Source organism: Manis pentadactyla, chromosome 8, assembly GCF_030020395.1.
Source record: "Manis pentadactyla isolate mManPen7 chromosome 8, mManPen7.hap1, whole genome shotgun sequence".
Taxonomy (NCBI): Eukaryota; Metazoa; Chordata; class Mammalia; order Pholidota; family Manidae; genus Manis; species Manis pentadactyla.
The window spans coordinates 124562958-124590934 of NC_080026.1; the positions used below are offsets into that span (position 1 = coordinate 124562958).

Consider the following 27977-nt stretch of genomic DNA (forward strand, 5'->3'; position numbering starts at 1 on the left):
TATGAAGATGAGATTGTGTCTTTTGGTCTAAGATAGGGTCCACAAATTTCTTCTGTAAAGAGTCAGATTGTAAATACTGTAGGCTTTGTGGGCCACATACAATCTCCATTGCATCTTCATTTTCTTTTTTGTCTTTTTGTTGTTGTTTACAACAACAGCAAAAAAGCTGTTTAAACAACTTTAAAGTTTTAAAACTTTAAAAAAACAAGCTAAAAAAAAAACTTTGTTGTTGTTTACAACTAAAAAAAAAAAAGGAAACCTTTCTTATGCTTGTGCTTGTAGGCTACAGACAGCCCGCAGGCCATAGTTTGTTAACCCCTAGTCTAAGAGGCTGCTCACAGGACACCAAGAGCAACCAGACCAGAATTCTTTTGGGGAGACTGGCAGGAAGGAGGAAGGCAGAGGAATCAGCTCAGCCCCATCTGGCCGAGGCTTTGACTGTCTGCAGATGGAATCTCACTCAGGTGTGAACAGTAATACCCAACTGTTGTGGTTGTCTTTTCCTGAGCCAGGGAATCATGACACACCCTGTGGATGGGGCTGGAGCTTTCTTTCTGAGTCAAGAAATGGATATTCCTAGTGCTGAAAATCACAAAATCGAAATGAAGAAGCCCTTGGATTGGGGATACACAGGTCTCTCCATCTGAATCCAGTCAAGAGAGAGAAACTGTACAGTAATCTGAACAGGGGAAGGTTAATACAACAAATTATTAACTAAAACAGAGGACTGGAATATCAAGAGATTGGCTAGTAAGAAGTCAAGAAAATTCTAAGAAACAGAGCAGTTGCAGATATAATATACTTGCAGATAACATATGTACTGATTAGGTAGGGCTGCTACCTCAAACTACCACAGATAGGGTGGTTTCAACAACAGAAGCTTCCTTCCTCACAGGAGGCTAGAAGGCCAAGACCAAGGGGAGAAGAGGGCTGATTTCTTCTAAGGCCTCTCTCCTTGGCGTGCAGACAGCCATCTCCCTGTGTTTCCAGTCTGCCCTCCGTGTGTATCTATGTCCTGATCTCTTTTTATAAGAACGCCAGTCGTACTGGATTAGGGCCTACCCCAATAATCTCATTGTACCTCTTTAAAAACTCTACCTCCAAATACAGTCACATTCTGAGGTACTGGTGGTTAGGACTTCAACATATAAATTTGGGGGAAGTGGCAGTAGGGAACACAACCTAGCCCATAATAACATATAACATGACAAAACAATATTAACAAGCCACTACCCCTAGAGCTCTGATAGAAGGGAAAAGAGTCCCCCAACCTTCGCCCTGCCCAAGGACTGAGGTCCAAACTTCATTGGAGAAAATATGGCTATGGCTCATTAGATGGCAGAGAAGACAGTGTGGTGCCAGTGCCACACAGGGGAACTTGCTTGAAATTGGTCCTCTAGAACTTTCTGGAAATTTACCCCGTAGGTGCTAGAGAGAGCTGTTCCTCTCTAGCTTAGGAGGTGTCTCCATGGAGGCACTCTGCCACAAAACACCTGAAGGGAGGACCAGGGAAGTTGCTGGCTGTTGGGTCCTGCTGGACACCAGCCACAGCAATAGGTGGGCACTAGGGAAGCCAGGTGCTACAGGAAACGGCAAGAGCCTGATTATTCTCCAGGTACATGCCAGACACAGCAGAACCAGGAAGCAAAATCTTTCCCTCCTGCAATCTTTCTCCAGCACCTCATATTGGAAAAGCTTAACAAAATGGGGAGCACGGGGGTGCGGGGACAGGCAACAAAGGAAAATGATGCGTTCAGAGAACAGATAAAAAGGGTGAATTTGGAGCTGAGAGGCAATCAATCAACATCAAGTACAACATAAATGCCCCTTTCAGGGAATTCTGCCTGTATTCTGAGCTTCCCACGCTCTTCCCTCCCTCCCCACACCTGCAGAAGTCGCGGATGGGGGGTATGCATAGGCATATTGGAAATAGTTTAACCACATGGCATGCTAAAAATACTCAGGAATTCAGGAGTTTTGCACAAGTTAATAAACTATCATTATTTCCTTACCAGGGGCTAGTCTTTCTTAAACCAAGTACGTGTCCTTACCTGGTAATATTTAGAGGCAATATTGAAGTCTCAGGCCCAGGCGAAGCCAACAGACAGAAAGACAAGATGGTTCTTCCCCGATGTGACATCATGGTTCCACTCCGTTCACTCAAGGTGTTCATAGTTCATTAATAGCAAATATCTCTGGTATGAATTAAACTAATTTCTTCTCAGATATTTACATGTCGGTGTGATTGAGTTAATTAGTTGCTACCCTGAGGAGTCTTGAAGAGAAAGGCATTGGAAGCCTCCGTTGGAGCCCCAAGGATAAGGATGAAGAAAGACGTGCGTGTGTGTGCGTGCGTGCGTGTGCGTGTATTGCGCGGGTGTGGGATTAAGGGGTGGAATCGAAAGTGCACGGGGTCTTCCCGCGTATTAGACTCCGTCACGGCCACATACCCAGTGGCTAGCACAAGGGGGCGTTCAATAAACGGATCGAGTGATTCTGGCGCTGCTTCAGACGGGCGGCTTTAGGAGGGAACCCGCCTCAGAGACTCCTAAGTTAGCGTCCGGCTGTCCACGCGCCAAGGAAGAGCATCCTTTCAAGGGGAAGCCAGTGCGGGGAGCCCGGTAAGTAGCGGATCCCACTGCTGTCCGGAGGGCCTCGGCCTTGAGGGAAGGTAACTCAAGCTGATGGAGCCCCCGAGCCGCGCTGGGGACACGAACCTCACAGACTGGGGTGGGTCCAGGCTGTGGTTGGGGAAGAGCCCTCTGTCAGTGGGAACTGGGGCGGATGGCCAAGTGGAGGGGTAGACTGGGGGCAGCGGCGGGGCGTGGAGATGGGGGCTCGGAAGAGCGCCAGGAAGTCTCTTCAGTTTCCGTGGCCCGGGGCACCGCCTGCGGCGGGTGTGCATAGCACGCCCTCCCGGCCACTGAGCGCCGGAGCTCCGAACGGGCTCTGCCGGGACTGGTGGTCCGGCGGCGGGATCCCGGAGGGCTCAGCAAACTTCCCCGCGCACGCTCCCCCTTGCACGCCGCCGGCTGTGCAGAGGGCGCCCTCCGGGAGCCGCGCCCGCGACACCGGCGCGCCGCCGGGGTGCAGGAGCGCTCCGCCGAGACGGCGCGCGGCGGCGCAGGGCGTCTTGCCGGCCGCCGACGTCGTGGGTGCTCGGTCCAGAGCCACGGGCGGCGCGCCTGCCCAGCCCGGCGCCACATCCCGCCGCGGGCGACTCCTCCCCCGGCCGCGCTGGGGCTTTTACTTTCGTTTTCGGGAAAGCGGCCCCAGACCCCGGCTGCGGAGGGCCGGAGACCGCGGCCGCCTCGGGCCACCAGCAGCCTCGGGAACGGTAACTTCGGCCCCCGCCGCCGCCGGTCCCCTGCGCGCCTCCTCCCTCCTCTCCCGGCCCTCCCTCCCGGCCCTCCGCCGCCCCCAGCGCAGCCCCAGGGGAGCCGGGCGGGCGGGACAGGGCGGCCCCGACGGCGCGCGCCGAACCCCGAACTTGGGCGGTGGGCTCTCCGCGCCCGCGGCATCGCTCGCTTTGCTCGGCTGGTCCTCCCTTCCCTCCCGGCCAGCGGGCTGGGAACACCCCGCTCTTCGGGATTTGGAAAGGGAGGAGTCGTCGATTTAGACGGGACGGAGGGGTCCGTTGCCTCCAACGGCCAACAGCGAGGGCTCTGGGTCAGCCCTGGGTTCCAGTCCCCGCGTCCCTGATCGTCACCGCGGGGCCTTGGCCTGCTCTGCGCCTGCCGGTGAAATGCGGATGATGGGTTGCCCCACGCTGGTCATTGCTGCGAGGATGCGAGAAAGTGGTGTTGGTGCACAGCGGTGCCAACGTCGGGCATAGCGCGCGGGAGCTCCTGCCATCGTCGTTGGGGTGCCCTTGGGCAGGGCTTTTGAACATCCTTGAGGACGTGAGAAAAGGCACGATTCTCAGGCCGCAGGCGGCCTTGCGACGGTCACTGCTGTTCTCGTTTGCCATTTACGGGATTTATTCTTTGTGAATCATTTCCAGGCCTTTTCCCTTGAACTGCTGGGCTGGCAGGCTGCGTGGCCCCAACTCTTGTTTATTTACAGGCTGTTTCCTCCTTCCGGGTCTCTAGCCTGACCTGTCTTCCATAGGCAGCCATCGCCTAGGTTCAGAATCCACCTCTGCCTCCTCTTAGCTGTGTGGCTTGGGGCCAGTTACTTAACCTCTCTGAAGAAACTGAAGTTTTTTCTGCAATAAAGGCTAAAGGCTCCAGCCTCCTAGCAGTGATATGAGCATCAGGTGACCATGGAGTGCCTGAGTGCCCCGCAGAGCCCCCTCCTCCTCCAAGTGCTAGAGGTGAGAGGTGAGAGGTGGAGGTCCTCAGGGCTGCCGCTCTTCGAGCCTTTTAGGGAGATTGTGTTCACTGTGACAAGAGTTGGGTGCAAGTTGTATTATGACATTTTTCAGGGGAAGCAGCTGCAATGAGTCCATTTCCACCCCATCTTGAAAAAGAAAAGTTCCCAAGAGCTGGGGAGTTTCCCACCGGATGTGTACCAATCATAAGTGTTTAAAAACAACAACTAGCAGAATTTTTGTTTTCTGTCTCCACAAAAGCTGCTTGAAATATGAGTGTGACTTAAAAATATCAGTAAAGTTGACAGCTGAATGTTTTCTTAGTCTTGAGTTTCTGTGGACAGTGGTGATAAGACGGAATGTTTAGTGAAATTTAGAATGTTCTACTGTGCCCCTCATCCTAATTCATTGTTGCATTCATCCTCACAGCCACCTGTGACTTAGGCATCGTTGTTTTCCCTTTACAGATGAGGAAACTGAGGCTTCGGGAAGTTGAGTACTTTGTTCAAGGTCCCATGGCTAAAGGGTGGAGGAGCCGATTTAACCTCTGACCCCCACAGCTGGGCTCTCAGCTGCCTTCCTGGGTCCCTTTGATTCTGTTGTCTGTCCTGTGTCAACAGTTTATTCAGAGCACTGAAGGATTTAAAAATTTTAAGTACGTTTCAGTTATAACATTTATAAAGAAATATTTAACGAATGCCTACCATGTTCCTGGCACTTTTCTGTGACTTGAATGGTAGTGATAAGAACTCAAGAGTCCTAGTGGATAATATTAAGGGTAATAATAAGAGCTAACATAGAATGCTTACCTAGAGTGCCTGGCACTGGTAATGCTTTCTGTGCTCATGTATTAACTCATTTAAAGAGAAGATAGACATGTTTAACAACTGACTAAGCAATGTCCCTTGAATGAATGACAGCTCTTTGCATCCTGAGCCCCATAAAGGGAATGAATACAAGAAAATAATGCCCGTTATGCCCTCTCCAGGCCCAGCAGAGCTGAGATAGGCCTATATTTCCTTGGTGGGCTTGGAGGATGAGTGAGAATAAGGGATCAACACCAAGTCTTGGCTTGACTGAAACTGTGGGATCAAATCAGGCACCCCACTCAGTCATCATCCTTGTTCTGGGTGAACTTGTTTTCACCCAGAAATCAAGCCCAGCCTCATAGAATAGGTAAGTCACTGCATGATTGGCCTTACAGATTTAAAAGAATAAAGTCCCACCCCACCGACTTGTTCTAGCCATGCACTCTGGCAGGTTGTTAGAAGGGACGCTTGCTGTGCCCCGAGCTAGTGTTCAGCATCAACCCAAAAAGATGCGGTAGGTTTCGAACAGGAGACACTGCTGGCCCAGTGTTGGAAGAGAAAGCCTTCCACCACAGAGCCATAAACATCAGCCTGTACTTTGTATCTCTGCAGCTAAGGCCAAAGGTTCGGACACGTGGCTGGGAAGGACAAGGCATATCAGCCACACCCCTCCCTTGAGGAAGCGTGTGAGATGTTTAATGAGTGTGCAATTCCCTCTGCCTGCCTCACCCTACCCCTACCCAGTCCTTTTCCCCTTTTTAGATCTCAGGTTAGACATCTCCTCCCCTGAGTTCCCTAATTCCTCTGAGGTTCAGTGGGGTCCCCTGATATGACCACAAATTGCTAGTCCTCGTGGCACATACCCCTGTTACAGCTTGATATTTTTGTCATTCCTCTATCAGCGCCTGTCCCCAGGAAGGCAGGACAAGGTCAGTTTGCTCACAGGTGTAGTCCTGGCTCCCGGCTCCCGAGGTATTAGACTTCCGGTAAATCTTCATCATGTGAATGAAAAGGAGTCTCCAAAATTCTCAGCGGTCCCAGCAGTATTAAAACAAATGTGTGGCCCTCTTAGGAACCGTTTTGCCTAGGGCCCTCCTTTTTAAAAAATAATGGTCACATTATCTTATCATCATACATCTTGGATTCAGCCTTTAAGATTGGCAAAAGGCTCAAGGCTTAAACACCACATATTTTTTTTTGTCTTTTTCTGGTAGATTTTGTATAACTTTAACTTGCTAATTTTGAAAATATTTTAATGCTTCTCTAACAGCAATCCACACTGGAAGTTAACTAAATCTACATAAAGGAGATGAAATAAAAACTACTGAGCATTTCTGTGTGCCTGGACTTAAGCTTATCTCCTTTGGGGGTAGGATTATCTCTGTTTTTGAGAAATATTCTGGGCCCTAATCTGAAAAATCAAACCAGAAACACTTGGGTGGCGATGGTGGACAGTTCATGACGTGTTGAGAAACAAGTTGACTACCTGACTTCCCACGCAGTTGCTGTAGAGACCTGACGTGGGACTCTCCCTCCCTCCCAGTTCTCACTGTCCAGCTCACCCCGTAGGTAAGCTGCAAGGTAACTTAATAATGCCGCCTGGAGCTCAAGGGTGCTATGTCGTCACTCTGCTGTCTTGGACACTTCCCCCTAGCTGGATTCCTACTCCTCCTCACCTCCAAAAGCCCTTACTTATGCTTTGGGGCAAATATGTTCTGTCAGTTAGATGCCTTCTTGGGTTCCGAGCTAGTGCAGACATCCCTGGGTGAGCCCAGCAGCAACAGACCTGCGTGGGCCAGCTGCGGCCCTCTCTGGGCAACTCTCCAAGGTGGAGACCAGCCGAAGTTAGTCTGGAGAGGTGGCCCTTTGTTCCTGACAGTTGGCCCCATCATGGGGAAGGAAACAGGACATGATTGAGGAGAAATGACTCTAGTACAGGCTCTGCTTCTGACCCGCTACTTCACTTTTAGTTAAGTCTCTTCTCTTGGGATGGTTGTTTCCATTCATTTAGTGTTTATCTAGTAAGCAGCTGCTGTGTGCCAGGTGCCTCTGCCATGGCGAACTTCTGTTGTCATATTTGAGCCAAGTGAGAGGCAGAATGTAAATAAGACAAATACAAGGGGAATTGGGGATCAGGGGTAGCTGATGGGGTAGGCATAATCAAGGAGGGCCTCTGTGCAGAGGTGCCATTTAAGCTGAATTCTCAAGATTGAGAATTAGCCAGCTGAGCAGAGGTGGCATGTCCAGCAAACGTGGGTGGTAGCTTCCAGAAAGGGAGAACCACGAGCCCTGAAAGAGCCTGAAATGAGTACCGTGTGCCTGAGGACACCTTGGATCTGGAAGGCTGGATGGTGTGAGGAGTGGGCTCTGGAGTGCTTTGCTGGCTGCAGCTCCAAGGCCTCCTATTTATTAGTTACACAGCTCAGGATAAGTTAACCTTTTTTTAGGTTCAGCTTCCTCATCTGTCAAAAGGCAGTGATCATAGGGCTAATCTAACAACAGCATTATCGAGAGTATTAAATAAAATAATGCTTATAAAACAATTAGCACAGGGAATAATACATATGAGTTCAATTCTTATTGTTATACTGACTTCTCAGAGCAGAGGGGGTAGTAGGTTAGTAGTGGATCCTATTGGCTGATAGTTATCCTAAGATCAGAGGTTGGCACATCTTTTGTGAAGGGTCAGGTAGCAAATACTTAAGCTTTTTGGACCACATGGTCTCTGGCACAACTCCTCAACTCAGCCCTCGACAATATGTAAAGGAATGAGCATGGCTGTGTTCTAGTAAAACAATGTACGAAAAACATGTGGTGGGTCATAGTTTGCTGACTCTAGTAGTAGATAATGACGCACCTTGAGATCTGAGAAGTTGGGTGTAGATTTGAACTTTCAGATCATAGGGATCTCTTGAAGGTTCTTGAGCAGAAAAATAATTTGATGTAATTTATTTTGGTAAACCCATGTAAAACCATCTGAAACAGAAAAAAAGCTGTACATTCCAGGTTTCTGCTGTTTTTGAACTTGGTTTGAGCAATGCCAGGCAAAGGATGAGCAGCGAATAACTTGTCAGAAATTTAGGGGGAGTCTCTTGTTACAAACTTGGATGGACCTTCCACAGCTTCTTGTGCACAGTGAATATTCAACAAAATCATGGATGCTGGTTTAGAGGCTCCCTGAGGGCAAGGACTTTGTTTTCTTCAATACTGTTTAGTGAGTCTCCGGAACAATGTCTGAAATAGAGTTAGCACACAGACATTTGAATGAATTATTGGTTTAGTAGCCCTGGAACCTAAATACGCAAGACTGCTCATCTCCAGGCTTAATTAAAACTCAGTCACCTAATGAGTATTAGTTAAAAATATCACGAGGCCAGTGATGCCACTGGATACCAATTTTCCGGTTGGTTCCTTTCCTTCCAGATGGCAGATGACCAAGGCTGCGTTGTGGAGCAGGGAGCTGGGGATTCAGCCAGTGAAGATACAGTAGATGCTAAGCCAGACCGGTCTTCCTTTGTCCCATCATTCCTGAGGTAAGTTCCCTTCCTTGCTGGGTTAAAGAGGGGCTCTGGGCGACGTCAGCCTGCCATGTCTGTGCCGTCTCCACCACCCATGATGGGGAGGGGACATTCTGGGAAGGGGGTCTGTGTGAGCATGGGAGCTTTGCCCAGAATCCTGCCAGCTGTGTGTGCCAACACTAGGGCCCCTGTGTGCACTCCCATGTCTCTGCGGCAAGCCCAGGTGTGGGGGAAACCAAGCTTTGGGGGTCTCCTGCTTGGTGGCCGTGCATCTGGGTGGCAGCTGCCCAGGAGTACGGGTGCATCCTCATCAGAGGTGATTTGCAGCCAGCCTCCTTCAGGGCAGTGCCTGGGCCACTGCTGCCAGTTGGGACCAGGCTTGGCTGAAAGGCAGAATCCAGGAGCCACGGGATCTGAGGTTTTAGGGCAGCACTTCACTGAAGTAAGCATGCTGTCTACTGATTCCCACCTTTCTTTTCTTGGCTTCACTTTTAAAATTCTCAACTCTACATTTAACAACAACAACAAAAATAATAACTTCATTTATTAAACTTTTACGTGCCAGCTCAATACTACATTAGTCCTCATGATCCCAGGAGATGGTTCTCTCGGGATCACCTTTTAATAGCTAGGGAGGAGCTGATAAGAGGTTTAATAGCTTGCCTTTCTCATGATGGTTAATAAATTGTGGAACTGAGATTAGAACCCACGCGGTACCAACTCCACTCACCTAACAGCTCTGCTGTGCTTTCCATTTAAAAGTAGGGCTGCAAGGATGCGGAGCAGTGCCTTACCTCCTCAGTATTGTTAGTGCAGTGGATTCAAAAAAATAAATGTTGACACCTCATTAGTACTTTTAAGTCATTCATCAAAATGATTATTAAAATGAAATTGCAACCTGGCATAATGGACTTTTAAAAAGCTAGTTTGAATAAATGAACAAATAATACTTATTGCTAGAATAAGAGTGCTCAATGTCACCTCATTCTCCTATTTTTCATTTTAAGAGATGGAAGTGCTGAGAAACCATAAATAAGCATAGGAATAACAGGAGTTTTGGTATAATGTCACCTAATTCTTTGAATTCCGTTTGAGTTCTGTGCCAGAAATGACAACTCAGTTGGGTCCTTTTTCAATTGTATTGAAAACAGAGGATTGGAAATTACCTGACTTACAAAAGAAATTGTTATTTAGCCCTTCAGGACATCTATTTTTTCAGTCTCTGGGAAGTACACTGAAAAGTCTTTATCAAAACTTCTCAAACAACTGTTGTTGATTAAACCTGTTCCTCTTTTACTTAGTGGCAACTTGTTTAACCCAAAATACTCCAACAGAGATGAGATAATTAAAATAGCATTAACAAACATTTGTCAGTATCCTTTTTTGATAAAATGTTTTTAAACTCTATGCTTTAAAATATATATTTTTGTTAAAACCTTGGAGCTTAAAATGTAGCTCATCCATTTATGGACAATGTCTGTTGTACGTTCCAGTTGACAAAGCCAATCCTCCTTGTCAAGCCAGTCAGCCACACCAGACTTCCTTTCAGTCAGTAAAGGTCTGATACCAGTTTTCAATTTGATAAATGTGTTATTAGGCAGCTTCGTGACAACCAGCTTGTTTCTGAGTTCTTACTCTTGGATGGATAGATGGATGGATGGAGATGAGGAGTGTAGTAAGGGAAGAAGGAAAGGGCACAAATCCTGGTGCTGTGTTTACCTCCTTGAGTCAGTGTTTGCTTTGCTCTCTCAGGACCCTAGCTTGACAGTGATAGTGTGTTTGGAGATAATATTAATCAGGGTGAAAGAGGCCGAGTCGTGAGAGGCACATCACTCCCATTCCATTCTACTACATTTATATATTTTTTATAGCATGGCTGATGTTGGCATCAAGCTTCATTATCAAAAAAAAAAAAAAACAATATCCTTGTAAAATATTTAAATTATATTCCATTTTCTAAACTGCTTATTTTAGTTGAATTTCTTGTAAGACATGATTGTTGAATTATTAAATGATACTGAGCTACAGTCAATGGCAATATGCTATCTTTTTCTTCCAGATTGTGAACTGCTAGTTGCTTATCGCGCCTGCCTTTGCTGGGCACTGAACAGATGCTGCCCTCTGACCACCCATGTGTTAGATGATGCACTGGCCACCTCCCAGGAGGCAGTCTGTTTGTATAAAATGAGTTAAGATTTGTGATGTACCCTTAAAATTTAGATAGTCCTTTCCATTTGTTTTTCTTCAGTAAGATGGAAGTTTCTTTCATCTGGTAAAATATCACTACCTTTAAAATTAACCACTTGAGATGCCATTTTTGGTCACTAATTCATTATCTCATTCATTCATTAAATACTTAAGGAACGACAGAAGTTAAATGCCTGTCACCAAGCCTCATAGTTGATTAGTGGCAGAGCCAAGATTTGAACTGCATTCACCTGCCTCTCTGTTTTGGCCTTTATGTGCCGGGTTCTGTGTTTGACCCTGGGGCTGCAGCCAAGAAAAGACCAACCAGATCAACAGGACCCCAGTTTCAGACACTCACATTCTTGTAGGAAAGGCAGGCATGGACCAGGCAATTGAGGTGAGATGGTGCTAGGAAGGGGCACAGCAGTGCGCTGGGAAAGTAAAATTAAAAAGGATACCTGGTCTGGTCTTGGGGGTCAAACAAGGCCCCCTGGAGACGTGATGTGTGTGCTGAGCCTTGATGGGGAGGCGGAGGCTGGTGAAGGGGAAAGTGTGCATGATCAGGGATCGTTTTAGCTGGCAGGAGTGTGGGGTGCAGAGGGACAGCACAAGAGGAGGTGGGGGAAATAGGCAGATGCCAGATTTTAGAAGGGATTGTCTGCCTGTCACGTTGAAGATTTGAATTCAATCCTAAGAACAGAGAAGTCATGAAAGGGTCTAAGAAGTGGAGTGTCTTGATCAATTATATGTACAGGACATACTCAACCCTGAGCTACTGTGTTGAAGACACACTGAGGAGAGGAAGCAAGTTAGGGGCTGCTGAGTTTCCTGGGCAAGTGGATGGTGCGGATGGGAGTGGACGGGATGGGTGGAGAGGGGCAGCAGGACCCCGGGAGTACCTGGGACGTAGAAGCAATAGGACTTTGTGACCAAGAGGGAGAGGTTGAAGAAGGGAGAGATCATGAGGAAGTGACGGGCCTCAGGGAAGGTTGAATTCCTCTAGTAACCACTGAGTCCTCTTGCTAGGAAAAGGTTGATGACATTTCTATCCTGTTGTCACAGTGCAGAACCGCTCCAACATTTGCCACGTTTCATTGTCTCCTGAACATCCCTGCTGCCTTGGTCTTGTGAGATCTTGTGAGAAGTTCAGTGGTGTCAGGGACCTTGAATGTAGTGGGATGAGACTCTCAGTGCGATTCAGAGCAGCGTGGCCTGACCAAGGAGCAGGTGTCCGTTGGCACACCTGGCCCAGCTACACCCTCCGCTGTCACCCCCATGCCTTAAGGATTCTAATGGGATTGTTATTCTTTTAACATCTAACTGATTGGGTCACTGAATATGGCCTGAGAGGTGGGTTGTTTCCTGCAAATCGTGGAGTGTGGGGAGATGGCAGACCCTCGTGTGGTCCCCCGTGCCATGTGCGGGGTGCTAAGTATCCCACAGGTCAGATGTGTGGGTGCATTGGCAGCTCCCCTGGGCGCTCCCCTCCGCTGATGGCAGGCATCTTCCCCATCCCGACCCACCCCCAGCTCCCTTCTCCGAGGTGTCAGAACTGCCATCAGGTATAGTAGTGCAGGGGGCAGTAGCGCCTACAATTAGGACACCCACCTGCCCCTGGAGACCCCAAGGATTCTGGGAAACGGAAAGAGCAGCCCACCCCTCCTCTCCCGCAAGCCTGGCTGGGACTCTGACCCTAGGTAGTTCCAAGCCCTGGGTTGTTGGGCGCTTTTGTCTCACTGCCACTAGATGGCAGGACAGCCTCGTTTATTTCCGTTACATTGAGCCCCGAGTAATCCAGACTGATTTTTATTTTTCTTAAAAACCCTCAAAATGTATTAAAGTGTTTTCTCATTTTCTGATTATTGGTGAGCACTTGAAAAACAGAGAAGACCACGAGGGAAAAAATATTTGAGATATTTAAAATTAGTTAATTGTTTGGACTTTTTAAAGAACATGATTTAGAAGGAATAAAGATAGCACAGTCTACATCCATTACAAGCTATAGTTTTGGAACAAGGCCTAGTGTCGTCTGTGAACTTGAAGAGGGATCCCTCTTGATATCAAGGTAACCCTAGCACCCAGCACAGCTTACCTGCCATTCAAGGTCACAATATGGTCCCTGCCTTGGATATCAACTCAGGTTCTTATTGAATGTCTAGGCACAGCTACAGAAAATACCTAAGGACACCAAAGCCAACTGCTGAACTGTGCTGGGAGCTCTGGGAGGCTGGGAGGCGAAGGGAAGGCTGGGGGCAGAGGGGTTGGAAGTGGAGTTGCCAGGGGACTGGAAGAGCCTGCCTGCTAGGCCCAGGGCCACAGAGGGAATCATGGTCAGGCCCAGCCATGCAGCCCCGGCTCTGGCAAAGTGGGCGGGACCCCGCCGACAGGGTGAGTTTGGTCCTGGGGGCACCACTGCAGGCCATTGTAGAAATAAGTTCAAGCCCTGCGCAGCCTGGAAGACGTCCTTCCCAGGAAAACTTCAGCTGTGAAATCATAGGCTCCCTTCTGAGCTCTGCTCAAGATCAGTATTAAAGGAAATAAAAATTAGCAAACACTCCACACACTCTCACATTTCCCTGGGGCCTTGGTGGAGCCCTGTGTGTCCCCGCACAGGGGTTTGTTTATCCTTGCAGCTCCCCAGGGAAGAGAGCAGGAGAAAAGGCTCATTTTCAAAACTGGACGAACTCCCCACTTGTGAGGTGCTGGCTCAGATCACATGAGCTGCTTCCTCTGTCTCAGATCATCTCTGTGTCCTACACTTTGTTTCGTAAATCCCACTTGGTTATAAATCTTCTCTCTTCTCTACCTCCACTTAAGTTTCTCCAACAGTAAATGATACGTGTAAACAGGTCCTTCTAAAAATGCGTTTGTGTAATTATAAGAGAGAAAGATGCAGGTGTCCTGCCTTTTCATTCGTGCAGGGGGCTTTTAGAAGGAGCAATGCTTTGCAACTGGAGAAAAGAAGAAAGAAAGTAGACCTTAACTCATGCCCAAGAGTATGTTCCAGACTAAGGGGAGGAAGCTGCTCAGTCACAGCCGTTGACTGAAAGAGGCCAGGTCTGGGCCCCCTAAAATAAAAGGAACTTTACAACATACCGACGGAGTTTACTTTCCCATAAAGGAAGACTTTGAATTCAGACTTCAGGATATTGAATGCCTGTCTCTGAAATGGATATATGAAGAGTAATAAAGATAGAATGCTGTATTTAGAAAGGTGATGATACCCCTTAAAATGGCACTGTGGTAGAGTTGGACAGACCCTGGTCCTGCCTCCCACTCCCTCGTTGAGGGATGATAGCAAGTCCTTGAACCTCAGTTTCCTCATCTGCATTATAGGGATATGAATACCTGTCCACTGGATTGTTTATGAGAATTAAGTAAAGTAACTGTCCGCTTGCTGAACTGCCTGACAAGGAAGAAATCAGACTGCATCCCTGATGAGGAAGAAATCATAGGATGCTAATGTTAAAACTGGAAGACTCCTTAAAACGTAACTTACCCTATTTCCTTCTATAATGATCAAGGAAAATTAAGATCAGAGAGACAGCAGAGTGCTGTACCCCTGGTCACCCAGCAGAACCAGGACCAAGACCTAGGTCTGTGTTGGGGTCCAGGGCTCCCCACCTTTCATCAGTGTCACCCACTGCAGTGGCATCAAGCTGTGCAAGCACATTAATCTACCAGCAGGGCAGTTTTTTTCTTCTTCCAAGATTTAGTTCTTCATTGAAACTGCTCCCTTTCTGCTTCACTTCAGCTGAAGGATGGGCTATGGATGGTGTTCCAACAGGACTAGCAGTGGGCTTTCTGATAAAGAGGGCCGAGTGGACATTTCAGGAGAGGCGAGCCACCCTCTCACACATATTCACAAGGTCTAGACCCTTCGAAGCCATGGCTTCTGCCTGTACAGAATGCCTCCAATTATTTTCAGTTATTGTTCTTCTAGAGAAGAAAAAATAAGCTGTCAGGTTAAAAGAAAAAGGGAGGAAGGGAGGTGAATGATCGGGTTTTCATAGTAAAAGAAATTTTAGAACACTTAGTACGGAATTAAGTGTAGTAATAGAGAAGTAATATGAAAAGGCCTGTTGCTTCTCAGGGGAACAAGGGGCCACAGGTGAGAAATGTGCAGCCTGGCCTTGCGTGTTCAGACCCCGAGCTCACCAGGGCTGATGGCTTTCTGGCCTGCATGCGTCTGTTACGGTGAGTTTGTACACCGCTCAGCTGGAAGTGAAGAGGAGCAGTGAAGTGGTGGCGTGAGAATGCGACTGAGGCATGTCAGCTGTTCTCAATTCGGGAGCCTCTGGCCAAGATACAGACATCATTGTATCTTCTACTTTTTAAACAGTTTTAGGCTATTTAAAAAGAATTCAATCCTTCATTTCTCCTGGTTGATCTTTTTGAAGTTTTTTGTCAGTTTTCATCGTCAGAGGCCTCTCTGTTCCTTTCTTCAGAGGAAAGAGGGCAATGGGAGGATGGCTAAGCTTGAGAGGGGAATCTTCCTCTCCTGAGCCTATTTTAATCCAACTTCGTTTTCCAGTGTAAGCATGTTTTCGCAAACTGAGTTTCAGAGAAGAATGTCCAGAGCCAGTTTCCTCTTTTGCTGACAGACCTGAGGATGGCCAATGACGAGGAGCTTTGCCCAGGGCAGCAGAGGGTGTCACACCCCTTCATGGACTTCACACTTTCATTGGCTGTGACCTTGAACCAGGAGATTGAGAAAAGCATTGCTGAGCCATTTGCTTAATAGGCGCCTTGGGTTTTATGTGTTCACATTTTCCTCATTGCGAAGGGATGGGTGGGATGGAGAAGTGTAGTAACTCCTGCACCATCCACATTATTTCAAGGCCGTTGAAAAAGTTATATGCCTCATCTGAAAATCAAGGTATTTGGTATGACTCTAAGGTCTTTTATTACTTGCATTACTGCCTTGAGCACCCTCCTGAAGAAAAAAATAACCTAATAAAGTCGAATTCTTTGATTTCATCACAAACTCACTTCCTATTTTTCTTCATTTACTTACAATAATTTTATGTATTTCTCAATTCCTGTGTGTGCTGTTTTGCCACCTTTCGTAGTTTTGACACTTGGGTGGGTTGCCTGCAGCTGCATGCTCATTATTTAAATAGCTGTGTAGTATTTTATTCTAGTGATACTCAGTCTCTTGCTTAGCCATTCCACTATTGTTTCCAGCTTTTCACTCTCAAACATGGTGCTACTGGATGCACCTTTGTGGAAATTTGTGGGGGGGTTTGGGTTTTTTGTTTTTTTCTTTTTGAACCCTGTGCTCCTAGAAAGTCACCTTTTCTCTAGGGAGCTGTCCCCGGGGAGCTGGGGGGTGGGGGCTGCAGCAATGTGGAGCCTGAGAATTTCTGCTGGTCAGCAGAGAAGGGGGAGGTCAGTGTGACTTTCCCAGCCCCAGAATGAATGGTGCTGTGGAAAACTCCAGCGTTGCAGTTCACTGCTGATTCAGTCACAGCCTTCAGGGCCAGGCGGGCTGTGCCAGTCTTCTGTTCCCTGCTGAGCTGAGCATGTTGAGTTTTTATTATTACAGAGAAGAAGGGAACCCGCTGCCCGTTGTTACAGGGCAGAACCTGTTTCTGATGCAAAGGGGGCTGCTTTTGGATGGAGATGCAAGGTATCTGCCTTCACCCTATCCTCTCCTCTCTGTCTTGCTCTGTACCTTGGTATGTCAGGACTGCTGGGGATGCCCTCTGTTGAAATGTTGAAACCATGCATTGAATCAGCCCAAAAATATTTAGACAAAGCAGCTATGAAAACCAGAGCTCTGGTTCCAAATGAAACAGCCCTGGGGAAATGTGTGCCCGGTGGTGTGTTTACTTTCATGCTGATGAATGTCTGCAAACAGACAAAGCTACTGGGAATCCTATTCATGGAGATGCTTCAGAAAATAAATAATAGTGGGTTTGCATGCTTATATATTCCTTTCCAAATTTAGAAAGGTATAATTTGTGTTTGGAGAAGCCTGGGGGATCTGTAAGAGAATAAAACCTGTATTTATCCACTCCAGGGCACCAGAGTGGATTGTAAAATTCATCTTGTACTTCCAGAGGTTTTTTCACTTCTTGTTAAGGTAGAAAGAGTATAATTATCATATAATGTTTTCTGGTGTGAGTTGCTATAGGCTCTTCAAGGAAGTCTTTTCATATAAGTAACCATCAGAGCTTGGTTGTGATTTTTTGCCTCTTGACTTTGTTGAAATGACTGAGTTGGCCTTGCACTGTGAAATTTGAGGTTCCAAAAAATGGTTGTCTACCTGCAAAGTTAGGGTTATCTAGTTCCTTCCTGATAATCAATGCTGGCCTTTTCTGTGTTCCTAGCAGAGATTTGAGCTCATCTGAATGCATCTGGGAAATGAAGATAATGGTACTTGCTCATATTAGTGAAGAAATGCAGCACCAAGAAACAGTAAGGATTGTTAGGAAGCCTCGTGGCTAACCTGCTCCTGTAAATTAACTGTCCATTGCATTTTAGTGCACACTTAAACTCACTCACCCAGTCACTGCACCAGGCTATTGCACTTTGTTACCATCTTGGTTGCCTCACCCCAAGCACAGTGATTTCACGGCCAGACTTATTTTTTAAAATCGGCTGCCAGTTGTGAAACACATGAGCTTTTAAGAGGATTTGAAACTTTTAATTCACTAGTCTAGTTTATCATGAGCCTTGCACTTAACAGCAGGTTCCAAGAATCCTGTGTTTCTTCTCAGCATATTAATCTTGGCCAAAGTCTTCAGCATGAAAAAAAAGGTCAAGACAAAGTGTGGGTTTATCAGAGAAGAATTAGCAAAGGGAGGAGAAAGGAGGAGGGTGGGGTAGAATGGGCAGGTGATAGAATCTGGCTTAAAAATACCATGGCCAGCTTCTATTTGCTGTGTCTTTCCATGGCTCTTGTTGGTACTTTGCAGAATAATACACTTTGTAAAGCATAAAAACCTATTCAAATATCACTGGTACTTGTCCCTGGTGACTTAGGGGATATTTATGCCATTTGTCAGATTCAGGAGAAAGGTTGGTGTCCATTGATTTGATTTGAAAGAAGCTTAGAGTGCACGCCCTGTAGGAGTCTTGTGTCATATGTTCCAGCATCTTCTACAGAAAGGTCATTGGAAGCTGGGACAAGAACAGCTGCTTTAAAAAAAATCTTATCTCTGGGGGCTGATCAACAGCTGAAGAAGTTTTTAACCTGGATCCTTGAAAGCTTCTTATTACCCTTCCTATTCCCTCCCCAAGCCCCACCCCGGAAGCGCCTCCCACGCTGAGCTGTGGACTCCTGCCATCATTCTGCAGTTGGCTAATTAATTAGCACAATTTATTTGGAGCCCTGGAGGCTCTTGCTTCTGTCCAACAGCAGTTGTTCATCTGATGATCTGCTTGGCTCTGAATTGTTTCCAAACAGACAGTCACTCTTTGGGAGCTGCTACCACTGGGATCACAAAGCTTACCTGCCCTGGTAGTGAGTTACTGCCCCACCAAGGGTGTGCTGGGGACTTACCAAATGTGTAAACGAGGAGCATGCGGATGGCATTTCCTGGGGACAGTTTAGTTGTGTTGTTAAAGTAACTTCAGCTTAATGTTGAGCTTGACTGTCACCCCTAGGGGACCTTGCAGGTTTTTACAGAGTTGGCCGTCTCACATGTGACCCTAAATATACCCTCACTGGCCAAGGGGTGCCTTCTACAAGGCCATGCTTCACAAGGCACATCTTTTCAACCTTCTGGCCAAGAACCAAGGATTCTATAGTTCTGCACCCACATGGAGAGTGAGGTTTGGTTTGATAGGTTAGGGGAAGCTGGTGGGAGTAGGAGTGGCCAGGCGGGACCTCTGCTGCCCCGGGTTATGGACGCAGCCAAGGGGCTTGAAACGAGAGTAGAGACAGCAAGGAAAGGTGGGAGCCAAGAGGACCCAGGCAGTGGCCAGGCAAGCTAGTGCTGCGGCCCTCAGACTTCAGAGGGGGTGAGCATCTCCAGGGAAACACCGAGACCGGATTCTCTAGGTCTAGGGCAAGGCACAGGAATCTGAAGTTTAACGGAGGTAAGAAATGCGGCACAGGGGACTCTGTGTCCGACCTCAGAATAAACCCGGGCTCTGTCTCGTCTGCCTTTGTGATCTTGGCCAAGCTAATGTAACCTTTTTCTATGAAATGAGGTTAATGCCTTACAGAGTTGTAAAGGTCACATGAGATAATACACATATAAAGCGATGAGGATGCAAAACATAGTAATTATTATAAGGGTATTTATTATTGTTTTCTTACTATTGACACATAGAGGAGCAAGTTGAAAAGGCTGGGGAGAGAGGTAAAAGTCACAGTGAAAAACAAAAGCGGGGGGTGTGTGTCTCGGGAGCCCTTTCAACATTTAGCTCAAGAAGCATGAATCTAGTAATTTCACAATGGGCCAGATCTGAAATCCATTTGCAGAAGTGATTTTTAACTATTAAATAATAATTTTTATCTTAATCTTTTGAATAATTAACTTATTCACATATTCACGTGTCTAAAGAAGATAGTCAAAATCCCTCCTTCCTGCTGCCCGGCTCCTAGCTCCCTACACAGGTAACCAATTTTAATGCCATAAATGAATAACATTAGTAATAATAATAACATTTATTTACCACTTCCATGTGCCACAGACCGTTCTTGTGCCTTGTGAATCTTAACTAATTTACATGCTCTGAGGTGGATCCTGTAATTTTGTTCATGGAAAGTACTTTCTTTTTCTGCTTTTGCATTCCTTTTTTTTTTTTAACCCGTTAATTTTCCAAATTCTATACAAGTGAGGTTAAGTAACTTGCCCATGATTACTCAGCCTGCGTGGTGGAGCACTGTATCAAACCCACGCAATCCAGCCCCGGGACCCATGGATTTATCCATTAAATCATCCTTCAAGAGTCTCTTTATGTAAATACAGGCAAATATAATAAGGTATGATGTTTTCCCTTCATTTTTTTCCAGAAGGTGGCAAACTCTTCCCATTGTTCTGCCCGTTTAGTTCCAAACTAACACCACTTACTGGAAATCACCCCACATATGGACATAGTTTCCTCATTCTTTCTTACAACCCTGTGTGATTTTGGTGAAACACCCTCTTCTTAATGGGCCAGCCAGGAAGTAGAGACTGAGCCAGATATTTGTACCTGTCCTGCTTGCCATTATGGGAGTGAGTGGCTAATTGAATAAACATATGTCAGCTAGCCAGGGTTTTTAACTGAGGCTTACTATTAAGAATTGGAAATCAGAGCGGCAGGGAAAAAACGGGACAAAAACTTGTCAGTTCAAAAGTGTTTGCAAATAGTATCAGGTGTCACACACAACAGAAATAGTCAAGCAAAACGATTGTCCTGTGTTCCCGCAGAATCAGCGATGGGTGGCTACCTTAATAGAGTTGCCTCTCAGCAATCAGTTCCTAAATGTAAGGCCATGTTTAGTATCTCTGTGGCAGCCTTGCAGCAAGAATTGGCAGAATGGAAGTAATGGCCCGGCTCTCACCAGAGTCTGGAAGGGGCAGTGGGGCTGAAAGGGAGATACGAAGAAGGTGCCAGAAAGGTGCACCCCAGAAGAAGGTGCCCCAAAGTCTCACAACTGTTAGGAGGCAGACTCTAATCTCTTGGACTCTTGTTCTTGTGGACTGTGCACTGGACTTTAGTCCACTTTTTTCCCCTGGCTTTTTCTCACTGATGCTTTCTCAACAATCATTTCCTCTTATTTGTCTCTCTAGTGCAAAGCTTTAAACTAATCATGGAGGTTTGCTTCCTCAAAGTTAAACTGCAGATGGGGTTTTCCCCAGGCTAGCGCCCCTTAGGAAGATGAATTCAATGGGAGTGAATTGATAATCACTCTTTAATACGCATGTCCGGGAAGACCTGGGTTTAACAAAAAAAGCTATTTTGGTTAGAAGCAAATATTAATAGTGACTGACTCAAATCCAGAAAGAGGAAGTAGTCAGTTATTTTTTAAAAATAAGAGTTCAATTTAGGGGCAGGATAGGTAGGAGAAATTGTCATTAACTCCCTTTTGAGATACTTACCAGGGGTAAGAATCACATTTCATCATCAATTTAAGATTCTTTTTGTAATCATGGAAAGTATTTTCTTTTTCTGCTTTTGCATTCCCTTTTTTTTTTAAACCAGTTAATTTTCCAAATTCTATTCTGATAGAAGTGGTTTCCTTTTCTTTTTTGTGTGACTTAATTCCAAGTCTGTCTTCTCATAAAAGATGCTTGCTGGTTTGGTTTTGCCCGTTATTGAGGAGGAGTTAATGGCAGCTTTTAAAGAAATCACAGCTTGTTTATTACTTGGATATTGTTGTACAGCTTGTTTAAAATAATTGATAGTACAGAAAATAGAAGTAGCATTTTATCTCTCAAAGATCTCCAGCCTGTCAAACTTAATGTTACTCTTATTAGGGTCTTTGAATGCCTGAAATTAGCTGAAGACCTGTCAAGAGTCCATGAGAAAATGCAGGTGAGATTTTCCACAAGGTCCTGGCCCTTAGTAAGCAATGACAAATGTATTACCTATAAAATGGGTATGATTTATGCCCCCTCCACTTAAGCTCAGAGGCATCAATTGAGGAAGATTTTGTGTGCATGTGAAAGACTGTGGGCAGATACTTGAATGTGCACAGAAGACACTTAATCAGTAGGGATCACTGACTGGGGAGCAATCAGGAAGTAAATCTTACTCCTCTCTGCATGACATGACCCTGTACAGTACAGAAACTAACTCATCTTGCCGATATTTGTCTCTGAGCTTTAGAGAGGCCTGGGAATGTGAGAAGACTCCATGGGAGTACCTGCTGCCCCGACCCTCCCTTCTCGTGACAGTCACACAAGGCTCTGCTTTGCAGAAGAGGAAGTTGATGCTTTGAAGGGCAGAGACTCCCTGGCCCCAGTCATCCCCGGAAACAGAGAGAAACTAGAGGGAGGGAGAGTCTAGGAAGGAGATAGAGAAGGGAGCAGAACAGAGGCAGGACATTTTTCTCTTTGAAAAATGGTATGATGAGGGCTGGGCTGGGCTGGGCTAGAGGAGAAAAAAAGAAAAAAAAAGACCTGATATCATGGAAAAACTGGGCTTCATAAAAGTGGAGGATAAAACTGAAAAATAAATGAAGTTGAAAAATAGCAATATGGAGTCTGAAGACTCAATGTACGGAGCTGATCTGTAATCTGGACCAAGTAGGAAAGGCCATGTCCCTCCAGATGCTCTGAAAAACTCCAAAAATAAGACTCAATGAAAATTCAGAGTGAAATTCCCTTGGACCCACATTTGTCAGGTTAACAAGCTTAATTTTCACTTTCCTTTTACCTCTTCCAACTGGAGAATGGCAGACAAGTCATCCGCACAAACACTCAGGGGCCCAGGGCTCTAGAAGCTGCCATGGAGGTCTGAGGCCTAGGTGAGCACCCCACTTGGGCGGCCTTGGACAACCCCACCCTCCCGTTCTCCTCAGTTTCCAGATCCATAAAACGAGGGGATAAAACTTGATTTTGTTCATTCATATAACACATTTCTAAAACCCAGCTGCCCTGACTAGAACCTCTTGTACAATGTCTAATACAAGTGGCAAGAACAGATTTATGTGACTTGCTCCTGATCTTAGGGGAAGGCATTCAGTCTTTCATTACTAAACAGGATCTTAGTTGTGAGTGTCTCACAGGTGCCCTTTTCAGGTGGAGTTAGTTCTGTTGTAGTCCTAGTTTATGCTGTATTTTTATCCTAACACGGCATTGGAGTCTGTCAAATGCTTTTTTTGCATCAACTGAGTTGATCATATGATTTTGCCCTTGATTCTACTAATATGCTGGCTTACATTGACTGATTTTTGGATGTTAAACCAACCTTATATTCCTGGGATCAAAAACACCTGCTCATGGTGTATAACCTTATCTATAGATTGCTGGATTTGACTTGCTAATATTTTGTTAAGGATTTTTGCATCATGTTCATAAGAAATATTGGTCTGTAGTTTATAAAAAATATTCATTGAGCAACTTAGGTGTCAAGCATTGTTCTAGGTATTGGGAATTCAGGATTTTTCAGAACACATAAAAAGTCTCTTCTGTCGTGAAGCTTACATTCAGGTAAATGACTAACAAGGCTGCTGTCCACTTACATGTAATGTTTTTTTTCTCTGTCCTCCCTCCGAGTGAGGCCCCATGTTCCAGCCTCAGCAACTACATGCCAGACTTTTGGTAAGCTGGATGGTCAGTGTCTGGATATTGGAAGGGGGATACTTTCTCTTTTAAACCACTGTTCCTTTTCTCCCGCTTTTAATATAAATGTTCATTGAATCATAATTCCACATAGAAAAGAGCACACACTTCATAATTTTCAATAACTGACACACCCATGTAGATAACACCCATATCAAGAACAAAATATGAACAGCATCTGAGAAAGTCCTGAGGCTCCTTTCAGCCCCTAACCCTCCCACCATAGAGAAAACCTCCTCCTGACTTCTAATATATCAGATCTAAGTTTTCTGCATATGGGTTCTTTTAATGGACTCTTTCTCAGTTTTTTGTGAGATTCATTTATAGGGCTTTGTGTTGTCATGGTGCTCATTCTCATTGTCGTATGGCATTTCATTATATGAACATCCAGCAGTTGACCCATTCTGCTGTAAATGGACATTTGGACCGTTTCCTGTTTGGGGCTCTTGATGAACAGTACCAACTGTGCACGTACATGGGTCTGTCTTTTGAGATATATATGCCCAGGAGCAGAACTGCTCTGTCCTCAGATAGGTTTAAGCTCAGTTTTAGTAGACTGTGCCGCTTCTCCACAATGGATGTACAAAGTAGGTTCCCACTAGCAATGTATGATTAACTCCAGGTGCTAGACATGGTCCCTGACACGTTGTAGCCATTCTGGTGAGTGTGCGCTGGCATCATATTGTGCTTTAATTTGCATTTCTCTAGCATGCAGTGGAATTAAACAGGAGATCCTGTTCCTTTTAACTGTGATAATTAAACAGAGCCATCTGTCCACCCCAGGTCTTTTCTTCGCAGATATTGCAGTCTTCTTGGGCACCCCTTCCATGCTAGTAGTAAAATTAAGAAGCCATTACTGTCCAAACATCTTCCACAACCCCTGACTGGCTTTATATTTCCCCAGTAAGAAAAAGAAAAATGACTCAGGGAGCTCAGTCAAGACCACCCGTGACCGAGAGCCTGCATATCAGTATAACATGAATTTTGAGAAGGTGGGAAAATGCATCATAATAAACAACAAGAACTTCAACAAAGAAACAGGTAGGTGTGGTGGGCATGGGCCAGCCTCTCCTGCTTGCTTCCATTCTCTTCATCTTGTGTTAAGACTTGTATCAGATTTTCATTGGGAAAACACCATGTCATCTGTGGTGGCAGACAGCCTGTGGAAAGTGGTATTTGAGTGTCCAGGGGAAGGGGGTGCAGGGAGTTGGGAACTGTCGGTCTCAGGGCCCTTCAGGTGCATTGCCAGGGCGGGACCTGCACCAAGTGGCTAAGAGTCAAGGAGATTCTTGATTAGCCTTGACTAGAGCAGAGAGTAGCCTTGACTGGAGCAGAGAGTAGCCCCTTCTGTGGGTGAGCTGAGGTACGCTCTCATTTGAGTTTGTTTCTTACTTCAGTTGCTCATTTCACTTATAACCTTGGCAGCGTTTACACCAGAGCCAGCGAGGCTGCCCTTGATGTTGGCAGGCAGTACTCAGCCAAGGACTGCTCATCGTGGGCTGGGTGCTTGCTTCCCACAGGTATGGACGTCCGAAACGGAACGGACAAAGATGCCGAGGCCCTTTTCAAGTGCTTCCGAAACCTGGGTTTTGACGTGGTTGTCCATAATGACTGCTCGTGTGCCAGGATGCAAGATCTGCTGAGACAAGGTGCACACCTGCCTCCTCCCGCAGTCTCCTTCCTGCTCCGCAGATGCGCAGGGCCCCAGCTGGTGTCGGACGCCTTTGCAGGACAGAGGGATTTCAGCGTGGGCAGCCTTCCCTTCCTCCAGGCTACTCCAGCTCTGTCTCCAGGAAAGGGCAGGTCTCTTTCAGGAAGCTTAGATCGCTCCCTAAAAAGCTGAAGTCAGCTTGCATGACGTCAAGAGAAATAGGTTCAGTACCTACAGGACAGTCTCAATGTCAAAAGGCTAATTCCTAGGAAAGTAGCAAATCTGTGGCATTCTTCCCAGAGTGGAGTTTAAGTGTAATCTTTTCCCTTGTGGCAGACAGAGGATAATAATCCCCATATACTTCAGAACTGCCTTATTTTTTAAACAGCACATTCACAAAAGCGTTTCATTAGATCTCTGACTTGCAGTACTGGCCATCAGAATATTATCATGCCCCATTCATAAATGTGGGACAGAGCTTTAGACAGCGTAAAGGACATCCGGAAGGCACAGTTAGTAGAGGAAGACCTGAAAGGTAGTTAGTAGAGGCAGACCTGAAACTCAAGCTTTGTTCTGGCTCCAGAACAACTGCGTTTTGTGTCACACCACTGTCTAGTGGCTGCCACCTAGGGGACTCTGGCATTTAGGGCAAGTGTTTGAAAGTGATTAGACAGTGACCCACAGGCAGCGGACAGGCACAGAGTTCAAATCACTGCTGCTTTTCTGAACTACACAACTAACGAAGAAAAAGAGCCTCACCATCTCTTATATTACCCTCTCTTATGTTTTTAAAAACTAGGCATCTTTTCTTGTTTCTTCAAACATGAATCTTAAAAGCTGACCTTCTGTACCCTAGTAGGCCATGTGGTAGAGCAGACTGGAAATTAGGAGCCCAAGTTTGGGGTCTATCCCAGTTCTAACAGCTGGGCCACCAAGGCATGGCAACTGTGTCCTCCTCATTCTTTGCTTTCCTGAAATGCAGATCATGATGCCAGCTCCTCCTGTTTCAGTGGTCAGAGTGAGGCTTAGCCAAGAGGTTTGTGAATGTGCTTTGGGAAGGGTGACAGCCTGTACAGATGTAAGGGCTTGTCCCAAATGTCATTTCTGTTCTTATGAACAGTGAGTCATTCCACCTGAGCCCAGAGCATGTCACAATCACAGAATTCTCATTTCTTGTCCTATCAAAATAGCAAAGCAGTTATTTTTCTCAACTGTTAACGTGTAATAGGTTCCAGTGTGGGCAAAGCTCCCGATTTCCAACTCTGCCTTAATTCATCTGATCAAAAAAAAAGCTAAAGGGGAGAAAGAAGTGCATCACCTTGTGCCTCTATTGTCAAAGTGAATACAATGTCACTGTGCAGGTTGATGCAAAGGGGGCACAGGACCAGAATGGGAGGGGCCACCCCTCCTTGTCTGCCTGGAACTGAGGAGACGGCAGGGCTTTGCGACTCCCTGGGTGTAAAGCATGGCTGTGAGGCTCTAAGAGGTTGTGCCTACTTTGGGCAAAGTTATGGGGCCTCTCCAAGATTCCATTTTTTTATCAGTGAAATATAGATAAACGAGGCCTTCAGAGGGCCAGGGGTTAAGTACCAAGATCACTGCACAGGAGAATCTAAATCTTATTCAAGAAAGAGTAGGTTATATTAATTAGCTAGCTAGCTAACTATTTATCTAGTTAGGAATCTCTGAACCTGAGATGAGTTTGAGTTTAACCAACCTCTCCTCAGTATCCTAAACTGACAGCCAATCTAGCATTGTTTTTTCCTTTTTTGGAATTTTATTTGTTTGCTTTTTAAAGTGTGGTAAAATATACAACACAACATGTACCATCTTAACCATTTCTAAATGTATAGCTCAGTGACATTAGGGGCATTCAGATGGTTGGGCAGCCATCCCTGCCCTCCATCTCTGGAATCTTTTTATCTTGCCAAACTGCAACTCCATCCCCATTGAACCTCCACCTGCCCATTTCTCCCTCCCCTCCCCCTGGCAGCGACCAGTCTACTTTCTGCCTCTGCAAACTTGATTACTCTAGGTACCTCACGAGGGAAGTCACAAAATATTTGTCCTTCAATGACTAGCTTATTTCACTTAGCATGATGTTTTATTTTCTTTAACAATTACTTGCACGGCACTTACTACGTGGCCTGCTTTATAAATAGTAACTCATTTAATAGGTACTACTATATCCATTTTACAGATAAGGAAACCAAGGCACAAAATGGTGAAGTAATGTGCCCAGTGTCACAGAACTAACCTACAGTGGGGTCACATGCCCTTGGGCACCCCAGTATGCTGCCTCTCAGCCGCTGCCTGAACCCCTCCCAAGTTTGGGGCTCCTTTCCTCATGGGGCAGCCTCATTCTGGTTTCAGACTGAGAGAGAATTCTAGAATCCTCTCTCTGTCCTCCAGAGAGGTGCTTCTCCCATCTCCAGCAGTCTGTGGCAGCTCCAGGCCAGAATACTCTGTTATCTATGAGGACTCACACAGGACTTAGGTTTTAACTTTTTCCGTGTTCACATCACTTGCTTGCAGCTTCTGAAGAGGACCACAGAAAGTCAGCTTGCTTCGCCTGTGTCTTACTAAGCCATGGAGAGGAAAATTTAATTTATGGAACGGATGGTGTGACAGCAATAAAGAACTTGACAGCCCATTTTCGGGGGGATAGATGCAAAACCCTTTTAGAGAAACCCAAACTCTTCTTCATTCAGGTAATCACTTTCCAAAGACAATACAATGGAAGATGGGGAAAAAATGACAGAGTGACTCCAATTGTATCATTAAACAACTTTATGTGCACATGTTTCATTTGGGGTACTCACATTTCTGTCTCTAAGTTTGGCATAGGTACTTGCGTCAGATGGCAAATTATGAGGGTTTCTTTAAGACTTTGCAGTACTTCTATTTGCTTTGTTTACTAATTTGACACAACATTCATTCACTTATTACTTCATCAGATTATCATTGAGCTGCCAGTACATGCCACGCTCAGTTTTAGGAACTAGGTGCCTAGAACAGAGCAGTGAGCAGGATACATGTCTCTGTTCCAATTCCGCAAAGTGATCTCCGCTTTGATACTTAGGCTTGCCGGGGCACAGAGCTCGATGACGGGATCCAGGCTGACTCTGGGCCTATCAGTGAAACGGACGCCAATCCTCGATATAAGGTCCCAGTTGAAGCTGACTTCCTCTTCGCCTATTCCACAGTTCCAGGTATCAAGTCCATTGTCTGCTAACTGGACCGTGCCATTCCAGCATCAAAATGAAGGCT

The 27977-nt window shown here is 46.0% G+C and overlaps 1 protein-coding gene and 1 long non-coding RNA gene across 3 annotated transcripts in view; one reads left to right on the plus strand and one right to left on the minus strand.

The window, feature by feature from the left end:
* The first annotated feature begins 2488 nt into the window (after window positions 1-2488).
* Window positions 2489-27977, plus strand: part of CASP7 (caspase 7) — a 30589-nt gene continuing 5100 nt past the window's right edge. The window contains exons 1-6 of one of the 2 annotated variants that reach the window (XM_057506356.1): window positions 2489-2621; window positions 8545-8654; window positions 23961-24097; window positions 24577-24705; window positions 27243-27418; window positions 27790-27919. In XM_057506356.1, coding sequence (XP_057362339.1) covers window positions 8545-8654; window positions 23961-24097; window positions 24577-24705; window positions 27243-27418; window positions 27790-27919 — 682 coding nt within the window. In that variant the 5' untranslated portion in view covers window positions 2489-2621. Of the gene's footprint in view, window positions 2622-2826; window positions 3338-8544; window positions 8655-23960; window positions 24098-24576; window positions 24706-27242; window positions 27419-27789; window positions 27920-27977 lie in introns of those variants that run through there. The other variant, XM_057506355.1, reaches the window with a different exon arrangement.
* Window positions 8056-27977, minus strand: part of LOC130684657 (uncharacterized) — a 79498-nt gene continuing 59576 nt past the window's right edge. The window contains exon 3 of the long non-coding RNA XR_008999025.1: window positions 8056-8355. This is a non-coding gene — a long non-coding RNA (uncharacterized LOC130684657). The remainder of the gene's footprint in view (window positions 8356-27977) is intronic.